Source organism: Apodemus sylvaticus, chromosome 1 (assembly GCF_947179515.1).
Source record: "Apodemus sylvaticus chromosome 1, mApoSyl1.1, whole genome shotgun sequence".
Taxonomy (NCBI): Eukaryota; Metazoa; Chordata; class Mammalia; order Rodentia; family Muridae; genus Apodemus; species Apodemus sylvaticus.
This window is the reverse complement of record NC_067472.1, coordinates 206,692,651-206,708,177: the sequence shown is the minus strand read 5'-3', so window position 1 is coordinate 206,708,177 and position 15,527 is coordinate 206,692,651. Positions and strand designations below refer to the sequence as shown.

Sequence of the window (15,527 nt, the reverse complement as noted above, 5' to 3'; positions counted from 1 at the left end):
AGCCTCAGGCCTCAAACTTCAAATTCTATTCCTTCTACCACGCTGTGGGCTTCTGAGTCTGTTCTCTCTGTAGCAGCACATGCCCCTGCCAGCACCACCTCTAAGGGTTTATCTGAAGTTCTGCTTGTCAAGAAAGGGGTGCAGAGAAGTGGAGGGAGAAACCATCTGTAGTCTGCAACTCTGCTGCGCGTCCAGGGTTCTGTGGGACCCCCATGAGAGCCCTAAGAACCGCTGGGCCCAATGCAAGAAACAGAAGTCTTTTATTAACTCGAGTCAGACTCAGATTGGAAACCTTCCCACTACTAGGACAGGAGTGTGACTCCGAGCCTAGAGGGCTTGGCGATTGTATACAGCATAGTCAGGGATTCTTTGGATTTTAGGATGGGGGGGGGTGCAGGGGGAGGCGACGAGGCAAGTCATTTTTCAAACACGTTCAGGCTGCAAGGCAGATTGCGCAACTGGGAGGGGGAACTCTTCTGACCTGGGGAGTTAACTTTATGGTGCTATCAGGAGCTAGTGTTTTTACAAGCAGTCACAGCTGCCTGTGACCCCTGATTGCCCTCCTTTCTTGATCCAAACGTGGGGCCCTAATCTCCCCAAGGCTGTTTGGTTTTCGCTTCTTTCCCAAGGACTGGCGCCAGCTGCTCCTGGGAAGTGCTGGGCTGTTTATTAGTGACAGTGCCAGCCTTGGCAGCACCAAGGCGAGGGACGTTACCGGTTGACATTTGTGGCTGGGGGGAGGTTCCTTAAGGGGCGCCTCTATGGAAACGGGGATAGGGATATTCTGACACCAGACCGGGTCCTCTCTGAACGACCGGGGAGGGGAGGAAGCCTCGCGCTTGCTGCAGGGAGGAGCAGGGTGGGGAGGGGAGCTCCTGGGAGAAAGCTCAGAGGCAAGCTGCCCGCACGCTTCAAGGGGCATCCTGACCTTGGCAGCTGTGCAATCTTAGTGGGAATCTGAAATGCAAACTTAAGGGTTCCCTGGGAAGTTAGGTGTGTCGGATGGGGTTTCCGCTAAAGCAGACACGTGAGACATTTCACGGAAGTGGACACAGGTGACAGGATGTTCTGCTAAAGCAAGCACACAGACAGACGCGTGATGAAGGGCTCTTTGCAAACGACGCGGATGCACTGGTTGGAGTTACACTGAGTAGCTGAGCTCCATTCGTCGCGACTCCACAGAGAGAAAGGCACCGGAAAACTTCCGGTGGTGTGCTGGCGGCTTCCTGTGGACCCAGTCCGATCGACTGATCGATCGATCGGCAGAGTGATGTCAACTGATACAGACTGTGGAGGTTTGCTAAGACAGACTCACTTGCTGAGGCAGGACACGTGGTGAGACAAAACCCGCGGAGGGCACGTGATGTTTGGAGGGAGGATGAATAGGACTCAATGAACTGTGGGAGGGCTTGGGTTGTTTGCAGAGCTAGCTGTGCGATGCTTCTTGGTGTCTCCCTGTCGCTGATCCTCACCTTGTGAGAGAGGCACAGCCGAGAACTGCTCCTGTTGTCCCTGCTGGTCCAAACCCTCCTGCCAGCGCGGCTGTGGCCTGGCTCTGCTGGGTCGGGCGGTGCCGTGCAGTTGCTGCCGCTGCCCCGACACTACCCAACTGGACTGACTGCTGGTGTATTCATGAAGTGTTTGCAGGTGTATCGAGCTGCTGCCGCCGACCTGTGAACTGAACTGCTGATTTTCAGACCACGCAGATGGGATTGGCTTCAAAGAAGAATTTCTAAACTGGTCCACTTCCCCGTGTCCTCTCTTTTCCGCTGCCTCCGGGGGAAGGTGGGCTAGTAGGGAGGTTAAAGCCTTTTAGAACCGTCATTAAAAACAGGGTTTGAAAGTTGAAGCTTAGAGATATCATCTCCCTCTGTGTTTGTTTCCTCGTTCTTAAGAAGGGGATACTAGGAGCCGGGCAGTGGTGGCGCACGCCTATAATCCCAGCACTCTGGGAGGCAGAGGCAGGTGGATTTCTGAGTTCGAGGCCAGCCTGGTCTACAGAGTGAGTTCCAGGACAGCCAGGGCTATACAGAGAAACCCTGTCTCGAAAAAAACAAATCCAAAAAAACAGAAAAAAAAAAAAAAGAAGGGGATACTAGGGCTGGAGAGATGGATCAGCGGTTAAGAGCACTGACTCCTCTTCCTAGAGGACGGCAGTTCAAATCCCAGCACCCACATGTCGGCTCATGACTGTCTATAACTGTAAGTTCTAACACCTTCACAGAGACACATACATGTGTGAAGCAAGTAGCACGCTAATTTTTATTAAAAATAATAAATTTTTAAAAAGACGGGAAAAACAATGTAAGAGCAGCTACCTCAGAGGATTGCTTAGCAAAGAACATGAGTTCATGTGCCAGACAGTTTATATATTTTCTGAAATGCATCTATGTCAATGTATAGGCATATATACGTTTTTCTCTGTGTGTAATGGGCCTGGATTTGTGTGTGCTTGTTGCCGCGTGTCCGTGTGCACGTGGAAGTAGGAAGTTGATGTCAGGAATCACCATCACATTCTACCTTATTCACTGAGTCAGTGCCTCTCAATCAAACCCAGAGCTGATGGTCTCAGATCCTCTGTTTTTCAAACAAACATAAGATTTTTCCTCTCTAGCTGGAGAGATGGCTCAGCGGATAGAGCACTCTTCCAGAGGTCCTGAGTTCAAATCCCAGCAACCACATGGTGGCTCACAACTATCCACAATGGGATCTGATGGCCTCTTCTGGTGTGTCTGAAGACAGAGACAGTGTACTCACACACATAAAATAAATAAATAGGACGGGTGGTGGTGGCGCACGCCTGTAATCCCAGCACTCTGGGAGGCAGAGGCAGGCAGATCTCTGAGTTCAAGGTCAGCCTGGTCTACAGAGTGAGTTCCAGGACAGCCAGGGCTACACAGAGAAACCCCGTCTCGAAAAAACCAAATCGAAAAAACCAAATATATGTGTGATGTGTGTGTGTGTGTGTGCGTGTGCGTGTGCGTGTGCGTGTGTGTGTGTATTATTCTTTTACTCCCTCCTCCTCTGCCCTCTGTTTTGGCTCTTCCACCTCCATCTGACAGGACAGGGCCCCAGTCCTGTGGGCCTGGCCATTTCTACTCTTCTCCTCACACCCTCTCTCGTCACGATCTCGGCCAACGGCAGGCTGTAAAGCACCTATCACATGCCCATGACTTCTAACTTTAAGCCTGCTTCCTTCCTTTATGAAACCGGAGTTCATATGCCTCACTCTGTTTAGCTCTATGAGAATTCCCCCAAAATGGAATTCTTCATTCCCTAGTTGCTCCTTCCCTGACGATTGCAACCTGCGCTAATCCACTGTAGCACGTCCAAGAACAGACCTGGGGGGAACATAAACGTTTTTAAAAGACATGCTATATCACACCTTATTATACCCTACGGTGCAAGGAACACCAAGCCACAAGCTCCTGTTGAACAAGATTTTGTTTTCTTTGAGGCAGGGTCTCTCTAGACAGCCTGGGCCGTCCTGGGACGCACCTTGATTGTGGGAAAAATCTGCTAATTAAGGTCGGAGTCCAGCATGACCTGAACCATCTCTAAGCTCGCTGTAGCACTGCGGACTCCTCCCTTCACTGGTGTTGTGTTTGTAGAAAGATGAAGAAGAGAGGGGAGACATGTTCTATGGGGGTGTGTGAGGTGCGGGGGGGGGGAGAAGGGGGTGTGTTAGCGGTCCAACGTCGAGGGAGGCATCCCTCCCCCCTCAGGGACCAGCCACGATGACGGCATGGGGAGGGGAGTAAGAGTGTAGGCGAGGCAGAGAGAGAGAGAGAGAGAGAGAGAGAGAGTGAGAGAGAGAGAGGGAAAGAGAGAGAGGTAGAGGGGTAGAGCACGTGGGGAGGGGGGAAGGGAAGCAGGAAGAGAGCAAGAGACCAAGAGAGGGAGGAGGGGCAAGCAGCCCCCTTTAGGGTGGGCCGGGCCTACCTGGCTGTTGCCAGGTAACTGTGGGCGGAGCTTAGACAGAATGCTAACAACTGGTGTGGGCTTTTTCTTCTCTGACCTTGTCTGGAGAATTGCAAGTCCACACACACCCCTCTCCCTGAGGAATTCCACGATGCCACGTAGCCTTACTTAGAGGACCAGTTTCCTTTCTCCCGATAGCACCCGTCCCGACAGCACCCGAGATTTCAGAAATGCTTTCCCATGCTGATGAGGCATCTCCGTGCCCTAAGACCCCAGCTGATGACCTTTGCCCTTCGTGGATGTTCCTACTCTCAGTCTCCCCCAAAAGTTTATAAGCCTTGAGTTATCCAAAGTAAAGTTGATCTGCCTTCTTATAGCGGGTCCCAGGGTGGCCATTCACCGTGCATACTTCCCGGGCTCCCGAACCCCCATTCATCCCCTCTGCTCCCTTAGCATGCCTAGACCGTATCCGCCGACAATCCGGGAGGTCAAGGAGAACCACACAAGTAGAGCGTCTGATCTCAGATCCACAGAGAGCCTGTCCCTGTCTCCCAAGTGCTGTAATTAAAGGTGTATGCCACCATGCTTGACTGACGTCACAAGATTTTTTTTCTGGGTGGTCCTGGCACATGCTTTTAAATCTCAGCACTTAGAAGGCAGGAGCAGGAGGATCTTGGAGTTTGAGGCCAGCCTGTGCTACAGCAGAGTTCTAGGACAGACAGGGCTGCACAGTGAGACTCTTGTCTTGAAGAACCTAAATAAATAAATAAATAAATAAATAAATATAGTATTTTTTCCTTATTCTATTCCTTTTTCATCCTTCTTTTCCCTACACTCTCCCTCCTTCACTAGCAGTCGTTTCTCTTTTAATGTCAGTCTGTCTCTCTCTCATAGTGTGTGTGTAACATAGTGTGTGTGTGCGTGTGTGCATGTACACACGCACACACACACACACACACACACACACACACACGGCCCCTTGGAAGCCAGACAAGAGCACTGGACCACCTGAAGCTGGAGTTGTAAATGGCAGCGAGCCATCTGACGTGGAGCTGGGAACTATATGCAGGTTCTTTGGAAGAGCAGAAGCTGTTCATCTCTCCAGTCCTGTCCTCACTTTTTTTCTTTCGTGTTTCTGAGGATGGAACCTAGGATCTTGGGTATGCTCAAGAGTGCGACCACTGAGCCACGCCCCAGCCCCTGGCGGGGTGATTCTGCACAGGTGTGCTCCAAGTCAGCCAAACCACAAGTCAACAAAAACAAAAGATAAAAAATGAAGGAAACCGCTGGGCGGTGGTGGCGCACGCCTGTAATCCCAGCACTCGGGAGGCAGAAGCAGATGGATTTCTGAGTTCGAGGCCAACCTGGTCTACAGAGTGAGTTCCAGGACAGCCAGGGCTACACAGAGAAACCCTGTCTTAACACCCCTGCCCCCCCCAAAAAGAAGAAAGAAACTAAAGCAAACAAAAACCCAAACCTTTCCTGCCAAGTATTGTGGTATGTACCTATAATGCTGGAATTCAGTAGGCTAAGGCAATCAGATCCCAAGTTTCAGGCTAACCTGGGCTATATATACAGCGAGTCTCTGTCTCAAACAACAACGGAACCTCTTTCCTCCATAAGCATACAGCCTCAGACACTTCGCTATAGCAATACAGATAGCATCACTCTCTGTAACTGTGGTCTGGAGTACAGTAGGCTTCATAGTTCCGGGATGGACAGCGACCTCAACCTTGGACCATTTGCTGACAGACTCCATTTGGTCACCATTTGCTGACAGACTCGAGAGGCGTGGTTCATAATCAGATCTGAGAAAGATCAGCGTAAGAATCAGCAAGGAGGCGAGGTTACGGTGATAACTGGAAGTGAGAGGACTGAACACCTGGAAAGACAATGAACCCGTCAACCACTAGAAAGAATAACTGCATTGAAGCCCCGCCCCCACCCCTCACGCCGCCCCTGCCGGCTGCTGCTACCCCACCCACCCCCCACCGCACCCCAGCACTTCCTGCTCCTATAAAGGACAGCAAAATGTGTTCCAGGCTCGCTGAGCCCTACCAGTATATTATATTCACTCCACACCGGGGCCACACATTTCTCCCACAAACACTCTCGCCTCCCCGCCCTGTAGACAGAGCAAGCCTGACGTAACCGCGAGCCTGGGCTAACCGAGGCTAAATGCTCAGTTTGTCCCAGCTGAAAGCTCACGCATGCGCAGCACGGCACCCCAGCCTGGTGAAAGGCAACTTCTCAGTAAGCACTGGTCTGTCGAATGAATGGCGCATTCTGTTGCTGGCTCCTCGGTTTGGAATGTGCCTAATAAAACCAGGGACGTGCAGCCGAGCGCCGAGGACTCAAAAAAAAACCAACAGTAAATATTACACTCAGCTTTTTATTTTTTAAGTTTAAGTTTAATTTTTTTTTTTAAGTTTTGAATGAGAACATATCTCTTGGTTACAATGCTGTGCATAGAAATGAGTGGGGCTGGAGAGATGGCTCACCAGCCACGAACGATCCCAGCTCCTTCCCAGGATCAACTCGCAAGCGCCCACGAATGCAGTTTCTGGGGCTCCAACGCTTTCTTCTGGTTTCCTAGTGTGTCTGCACATGTGTGGCACACACAGAGACATACATATGTTTCATAAAGCTTAACTAGAACTGAAGGCGATTCTTTTCTCTCTCTCTCTCTCTCTCTCTCTCTCTCTCTCTCTCTCTCTCTCTCTCTCTCTCTCTCTCTCTCTCTCTCCTTCCCCGAGACAGGGTTCTCTGTATAGCCCTGGCTGTCCTGGAACTCACTCTGTAGACCAGGCTGGCCTCAAACTCAGAAATCCGCCTGCTTCTGCCTCCCAAGGGCTGGGATTAAAGGTGTGCACCACCACCACCCGGCTCTAGCTCTCTTCTTTTATAAGTATACATTTATTTTTTATTTAATTTAAAAAGGATTTATATTTTTGTGTTATGTGAGCTACTGCTGGCTGAGAGATGCCACGTGGGTGCTGGGAACTGAACCTGGGTCCTCTGCAAGAAAGAAGTGCTCTTACCTGCTAAGCCGTCTTTCTAGTCCCTCCCCATAGTCTTTTTGTGTGAATGTCTGTTGTATGGAAACCAGGGCTTGACAGGTACTAAGCAAATGATCTGCTGCTGAGCCTGGGCCCCCAGCCCTGTGTCTTTGACGCTTGAGAAGGAAAGTGTGTTCACAGGAACAGATGCATGCTATGTTTCCTATGCTGCACAGTCTATTTATATTCAGTATGATTACTTTTAAAACATTGTAGTATTTATTTTTACTTGAGTGCATGTGTATGTGCATGTATGTATCTACCTATATAGGTGTCAGAATAGATCAGGGAAGGCATCAGATCTCTGAAACTGGAGTTACAAGTAGTTAGGTTTATTAATTAATTAGTTAATTAATTGATATTTTATTGTTATTATTGGGTTTTTATCCCAGACAGGATTTCCCTGTGTAGCAGTCTTAGCTATCCAAGAACTCTTTGTAGACCAGGTTGGCCTCTAACTCACAGAGAACCACCTGCCTCTGCCTCCTGAGTGCTGGAATTAAAGGCACATACCATCACCGCCTAGCACAAGCAGTTAGGTTTTTAATTTTATTTACTTATTTTTATTTTTTATTTATTTTAATTTTTATTTATTTATTTTTATTTATTTATTTTTATTTATTAAGTGCTAATCTCACTATGTAACCTTCACTAGACTGGAACTTGCTTTGTGTATCTGGCTATGTAACTAGGTGGCTTTGAACTCACAATGGTCAACCTTCTTTCCTCCTGAGTGCTAGGAATACAGGTGTTTGGCACTGCTCTTGGCTACAGGTACTTATGGGCTACCGCATGGGTGCTCAGAACCGAAGCCAGGCCCTCTGCAAGAGCAGTCCGTGCTCTAAACCACGGAGCCTTCTTCTCTCCAGGTCTACCTCCTGATTTCTCCCAGGATCCTGAGTGCAGCTGGAAGTTTTCATGAGGGTCAGCTCACAACTGTCATTTCAGTTCCAGGGGATCCAGTGTCCTCATCTGACCTCCATGGCACCAGGCACACGTGGGTACACAGACATGCAAGCAGACAAAACGCTCAGACATACTATATAAAAAACATTAAGAAAGGAAAGATTTTTAAAAATAGCTTTCCACCTGTGTATATATTTACATGGCTCCGCCTGTTCTTAGTTTACAGGAAGTATCAGTGTTTGTCACTGTCTGTTACAATCTGTTGATGTTAACAGTAATGCTCAGGCAGGAGTGTTTCCAGTTGGTAGATGATTGCCTGGCAAGATAGGAGCCTGATTTCCATCCTCAGAGTGACCATAGACCTGACACCACGGTTCAGATGTGTAGTAGCCCTGGATCTTGAGAAGTCGAGGCAGGAGGATCAGAAGTCCAAAGTTCTGGTTATATAGCAAATTCAAGACCAGCCTAGGAGAGGGGATCTCAGGGATAAAAAGAATGAAAGAAAGAAGTTTGTAGTGATGCTCAAATTCTCTGAATTGTCTTGGGTCCCTTCAAGCTGGCTTCTGTGTCTTTATCGGTTTTGCCCTTATTCTTTGACTATATCCTAATTTTCTGAACCCAAATGACATCGCAGGCTTACTTTGTATATTCTTTGCCCGCCCCCTGCCCCCTGCCCCTCCCCCCCCCGTCGCCCACCCCCTTCCTGGAATGCTCTCCTTTCTCAAATGATAAAGGTATGAGGTGCTGACCCTTCCTAATGACCCCTCTTCGCCTCGGTTTCTGATTTCAAAGCAGCAGGATCTGCCAATGGCGGACGGAGGCGATTCTCTGGCGGTTGCCATGGTGACCGCAGGGCTCCAGAACACGGGGAGGCTATGACGTCACTGCCGGAGCAACTGCAGCCACCACTGCCACATCCTGGTCTTTAACTCTGTCACAGGGCACGGGGCGACCTCTAGGCCAGCAGTAAGAGGTCACAAGGGTGGCAGACACTCACAAGGGTGGCAGCAGCAGGTGGGAGACCAGCGGCCTCGGGATCACAGAGATTGCCAAAGGACAAGCGGGCAGTGTGGGGGAGTCGCTAGCAGGAGTGAGCTCGCAGGAGGCAGGCTGCAGACAGCTTGGGGTGGGGCGTTCTCTTGACTGAATTGGACCGATTGGAACTATCAATAGCCTCACCTGTGAGGCCTTGCCTCCTCACAGGAGGATCTCGGCATCCTGGGTCCTTCTGGGGTTTCTCGAGGCAGCTCCACAGCGCAGCAGCGCGTGAACAGCTGCCTCAAGGAGTTGGGCAAGGTGGTATTTGGAGTCCAGGACATTGCACTGTTAGAACATGGTTGCAAGGCCTTGGAGGTAGACAGTGACAAGTCCTTGATGATCCTGGCGATTGTGGCCACCAAGAATTTGAAGACATCATACGGGTTCCCCTCAAAGCGCTAGGTAAGTTTGAAGTGGCTGGGAAGGCCTCCCTGGAGGAGGGCAGACCCAAGGCGGCCATCATTCGCTTGGCTAAAGACCTCATTATGACTGGTCCCTCCCCAGGGAGATCAAAGGCCAGGGCGCTGGGTGGAGAGTGGTCTACACGCCCAAATGGCAGGACATCCAATTCCTCGCCAAACTCCATTTGTTCCTTTGGGCTGGGTGTGGTGGCGCACGCCTGTAATCTCAGCACTCTGGGAGGCAGAGGCAGGTGGATTTCTGAGTTCGAGGCCAGCCTGCTCTACAGAGTGAGTTCCAGGACAGCCAGGGCTACACAGAGAAACCCTGTCTCAGGGGAAAAAAACCCAAATCAAACAAAACAAAACAAACAAACAAAAACAAGTGCTCTGTCACTGAACCGTGCACCTCACTGGGAGATTCTAGGAAAAACTCTGTGTTCGTGGACTATATCCACAGCCTGAGTGAGCTCAGTACTTCCTAACTTGTGGCCTACAGCTGAGTGGGTGTGGCCTACGTCGGTTGAGTGTTTTTTGTTCATTCCGCGTGTGCCTGTTTCACACCCACCATGTTCCAGATTGGCACTTGGATCTTGGAATAAAAAGGCAGAAAACGCCAACAAAAATCCGTGTCTGTGACTCTCATGATGACAGTGGTGTTACTCGGATACACCTAAGTGAGTGAATTTTTCATTTAAGTAAATTTAGATAAAGTTGCGGGATCGTATGTGATTGAGTTGGATACGTCATTCATCTAACCAACAGAAACCTCCTGAGCATCTGCAGTGTGCCAGGAACAGGACGTCCAGTCAGCGGTTCCTAGCCTTGCCCTCATGTCTCTAATTTCCTGAATTTGAGGAATTGTGGGTAATGTTTGAGACTGTGCAAGGAACATGGAAAGTGTGTGTGTGTGTGTGTGTGTGTATTGCTTGAGTGAAGGAGAGTAACTTCTGACTGAAAAGGGACCCAGAGACTTGTAGAAAACTTCTAGCAACTTTGAGGCCGGCAGGGCTAGCCCCACGGAGGAGGCAAATCCAATGTTGTTGCCATAGAGACTGCAGAAGGGACAGGTGCCTGCTAGCCAGCGCCTGAAGAAAAGACCGGCGGTGGCAAGCTTTTGAAAGTGTCTTGCTGGACCTGCCAAAACTGGAGATGACCCCGGAAGAGCCTGCCCTGACGAAAAGCCCTTGCAGGGAATGGGTCGCTATTCTCCAGGCACCATTGCCAGAGACTTCAAGTTGAAGACAGTTCATAAACCAAGGTTGACACACAGACTGCCCACTGTCTCCACCAAGGACCTTGCTGTTCTCTATGTGTCCCTAAAAGGCTGTGGCTGTTTAGTCCATGGTGACTCTCCCTTACTGAAAGGAAGGTCAGGGGTGAGACCCTTGACTTGGACTGACACCTTGGGTAAGCATGTAGGTCTCCCCAGATTGAATCCTAGGAGTCACGACTTGGGGGGGGGGGTAGAGTGCCGCTGAAGTAGGAGATCAAGAGTTTGAGGCCAGCCTCGGCTGGATAGCAAGTGTGAGGTCAGTTTGGGCTGCATAGCACAGTGTCTCAATAAATGAGTCCTCGAGTCTATAAACTGATGATTGTGTGAGGGTGAGGAGGACGGAGAGTGTCAGGAAGATCGGACGGAGGCCTAGAGCCCACAGAGCTCCGGAGAAACCAGGAATGTCCAGTGTCCAAGCAGGAAAGCACTCAGGGCTGTCTGTGCGAAGATAAACCTGTTCTGTCCAGAACGCTGGAACTGAAAGCTGTGCTCTGGGTTATCTTTTGGTCCAGGCCGTATCAAGTTCTCACAGCCAGGACCAGAGGTGGCTAATAGCCCAGATGACCTGACCACAACCAGGCCAGACCCTTGCTTAGGTCCCAGAGCTGGTACAGGTAGCATATCTCTAGAACCTATCTTCTTAGAAGGCTTGACTTGAACCCTGAGTTGAGTTTCAGTGTAATTATGCTTCCGTGTGCAACAGGGGTCGTACTATCTTTCTCCAGGTGATACTGGGCTTAAACACTTTGGGGATAAACTGTCTGTTATTAGGGATTTGTGAGGGATCCAGGTGAATTGCATTTCACAAATGTATTTTGTGTACATACAGAATTTAATGCTTTGAGAGCGATTCCTGCTGTGCAGCCTATGCTGGCCTGGAACTTACTGTGTACCTGAGGCTGGCCTTTATTTGACTGTGATCCTCCTGCCCCTGGACTCCCCAGACAGTAATTAATCATAGGCTTGCACCACCTATGCCTATGTGATTTTTCTACTGCCTTAAGGAGAGCCCCAGGTATCTTTTTGTTTTCAGACACTGTTACCCTGAAAACATCAAACTCACCCAGTCCTTCGGCCTCAGACCTGTGGTCAGGACGCCTGTGGCTCTGTAGGCTGGAGAGCTGATAAAGCCGGTTCTGCCCTCAGGGGCTTCCAGCCTGACCATGAAGTTTGATCCCCGGGTCTCTGTGGTGGAAGGGCCTCCATATGAGAGTTATGTGAAGGGCACACACCCCAACACAGACACCACACACACACACACCACACACACACCACACACACACACCACACACACACACCACACACACACACCACACCATACACACACACCACACCATACACACACACCACACACACACACCACACACCACACCATACATACCACACACACATACCACACCATACAAACCACACCCACCCACCCACACCACACCATACAAACCCCCCCCACACGCCCAACACACACACCACACCATACACACCACACACATACACCACACCATACAAACCACACACACAGACACACACACAGACACATGCACACATACACCACACCATACACACCACACACACACACCCCACTCACACGCGTGCCCAATTCACACACATCATACACACACACCACACCATACACACCACACACATACACCACACCATACACACCACACACACACACACCATACCATACAAACCACACACACACACGTGCCCAACACACACACACATCAAACACACACCACACCATACACACCACACCCACCCACACACCACACCCACCCACACACACCATATCATACAAACCACACACACCCACACACACCATACCATACAAACCACACACACACACAGACACATGCACACATACACCACACCATACACACCACACTATACAATACACACACACACATGCACACGCGTGCGCACACACACACATACACCACACCATATATACCATACACACCACACTATACACACCACACCATATACATCACACACACACATACCACACCATACACACCAAACACATACACCACACCATACACACACACATTTAATTTTTTAGTCCCTGCCCGTGCCCCGCTCTGGAGAACACCGTGCGTCTGTCATCATTCTGCTCTCACGCGGGCGGATGCACGCTGTTTAACATTAAGGCACAATGGCTGAACAATAAAGGACAGGGTGACATTTCTTGCCGTCATTTTGTAGCCTGAGATGCGCGTGTGTTTTCGGGTATTTTTCCGATGGCCACTGTATTGGTGACAGGCAACACAGGTTCTTATTAAATGCTGCCCACGAACCCAGAATCCATGAAGCCGTCTCCGTCAGGAGGTTGTTGGAACCGGGTGACGTTTCCTGACCTTGTACTGCAGGCTGTTGCGTGACATGAGCAATCTGAGGTACTTACCTGTATCCGTGAGGCTGACGTCTGACAGAAATCCCCAAATAAAGTCGAGCCACCCTCCACACAACCCCACTTAAGAAGTGGGTTTCCCCTTTGTCCTCCTGGCTGATCTTCTGTACGAATAGGAGCTGATGGAGAGATAAATGCTAATGAAGCCACACTGTGTCCTGAGCATGGTGGGAGGAGGGGGACACACAGGACTTCCTTTGGGAACGTGATCTCCTTGCATTTAAAAAGGGGGGGGGGCAGTAAAATAGTTAAGCAGATGAAGACGCTTTCAGCCAAGTCTGGTGATTTGAGTCTGATTTGCCGCGCCCATAAGGTCAAAGGAGCTGGCATGTTCTTCCAAGTGTCCGCTGACCTCTGCACATGCACGTGTGCACACCTCCCTCTCTGTGTCTCTGTCTGTTTCTCTCTCTCTGTGTATGTGTGTCTCTCTGTCTTTGTCTCTATACACACACACACACACACACACACACACACTATTTTTTAAATTCCTAAACCTCCTTGGGTGAGCTGCCGTATACTTTTTAAGAAACAGCTGTTATTTGCCGCCACTGGCTGAGAGATCAGGGTGTTCACTGCTTTCTTCTGCCTGGCTGCCTTCCAGGGACCCCAGGCTGTCTTCCAATGCTGGGGTGAGAGGCCAGACAATTTGTTTAGAGTAAAAAACAGGTGGTGGAGAGACAGGCGTGCTCAGCTGAGATTCCCACTCTTGGGAGGAGGAGGCTGAAGGGTACACAAGGCTACCCTAAAGGCCAGCCTTGGCTATATGAAACCCTGTCTCAAAAAACTTCAAAAGGGGCTGGAGAGATGGCTCTGTGGTTAAGAGCACTGGCTGCTCTTCCAGAGGTCCTGAGTTCAATTCCCAGCAACCACACGGTGGCTCACAGCCATCTGTGGGATCCGACGATTTCTTCTGGATGATCTCTTCTGGTGTGCATCAGTGACAGCAGACTCATATACACTAAATAAATAAATAAGTAAATAAATAAATAAGTTTAAAAAGCCAAACAAAAACCTCCCCTCAAACCAAACCATCAAAGCAGGGCTGTTCCTGTAGCTCTGTTCTGCAGTGCCTGCTGGCCCAGTCTGCATGCAGAGAGGCCCTGGGTAATACGCCTGTCATTCCAGTAGTGAGAGCAAGAGGCAGGAGAATTAGTAAAAAGGTCATTCTCAGCTCTATACTGAGTTTACTATGTCTCAGAAATGAAACGAGGGGCTGGGAACATGGCTTGGTGGTTAAGAGCACTGGTTACTCTTCCAGAGGCCCCAAGTTCGGTTCCTAGTACCCACATAACGACTCAGTCTAGTCTGTAACTCCGTGTCCAGGAGACTCAGTGACCTCTTCTGTTCTCTACAGGTAAGAGGTACACACACATGTACATGCAGGCAGAATACCCATAAGTGTGAAATAAAATTTGTTTAAAATTTTGTAAAAATTATGTTTAAAAATTGAAATAAACACACACACACACACACACACACACACACACACACACACATGAATCAAACCACAAAACAATGACGGGTCTCATGCTTCAGGCTAGACATGGTAGTAAATACTTTTGGATTTTTTTTTTTTTTTTTTCCTCGAGACAGGGTTTCTCTGTGTAGCCCTGGCTGTCCTGGAACTCACTCTGTAGTCCAGGCTGGCCTCGAACTCAGAAATCCGCCTGCCTCAGCCTCCCAGAGTGCTGGGATTACAGGCATGCGCCACCACCGCCCGGCAGTAGTAAATACTTTTAATCATTTGGAAAGCAGAGACAGGAGGAGCTCTGTGAGTTCAAGGCCAGCCTGGTTTACTTAGGGAAACCAAGGCCAGCCAGGACTGCCAAAAGAAAAAAAAAATCAAAACAAAACAAAAAAAACCCCAAAAGCCCCTCTTCTGATACTCAAATCATCCTTTCCGGTGCCGGAAGGGGCTGCAGGTGGAGGAAGTGGCCTCTTCCCACACTTTAAAGACATTGTTGCGTTTATTTGTGTGTTTGCCTTGGGGTGGGGGCGGGGTCAGAGTACCACTGGGAACATCTCTTCCTTGGTGTTATGGGTCCCTGGGTTTGAACCCAGGCTTCAGTGTGACAAGTGACAAAAGCCTTTACCTGCTGAGCCATCCCCCAGCCCCCCACCAGTCCCCTTTATTTTCTGAGACCTAAACTTGTCAGATTCTAAACTCCCAATCGATTTTCTCGGCCTTCCAAGAACTGGAATCCTGGGAAGCCACGCCCCTCGCTCATGTGAGGATTCTGGCTCTGATTGTAACTATTACAAAACCAAGTTAAACAAGAAAGCCAAGACAAGAATGGCTTTTTCCTTAAAGTTATATGTCTGGGGATCTTCTGAGAAACCGGAAGTCTGAACGCAATGAGATATTTTGTGACCTTAGGAAGAACTCTGAGGTCTTTGTTTCTGCTCGTGGCTGCTGCAGATGGAACACAAGGTTTCTTCCTCAGGCAAGAGCTCGGCCACCATCTACGCCCTGAACCCCAGAACAATCAGAGCAAGACGAGACAGGCGGGGGCGTGAAG

General features: G+C 49.6%; 1 protein-coding gene and 1 long non-coding RNA gene across 2 annotated transcripts; both read left to right on the top strand.

Moving 5' to 3' along the window:
• The first annotated feature begins 892 nt into the window (after positions 1-892).
• Positions 893-1,849, top strand: LOC127676284 (uncharacterized). The gene is made up of 2 exons (XR_007975820.1): positions 893-1,335; positions 1,639-1,849. It is a non-coding gene; the product is annotated as an uncharacterized LOC127676284 (long non-coding RNA).
• Positions 1,850-8,693: 6,844 nt separating this feature from the next.
• On the top strand, positions 8,694-14,366 carry Pnma8c (PNMA family member 8C). Its single transcript, XM_052168704.1, is given in 5 exon segments — positions 8,694-8,729; positions 9,090-9,267; positions 9,270-9,404; positions 9,407-9,527; positions 14,363-14,366. Coding segments are annotated over 5 exon segments (474 nt in total).
• The last annotated feature ends 1,161 nt before the right edge of the window (positions 14,367-15,527 follow it).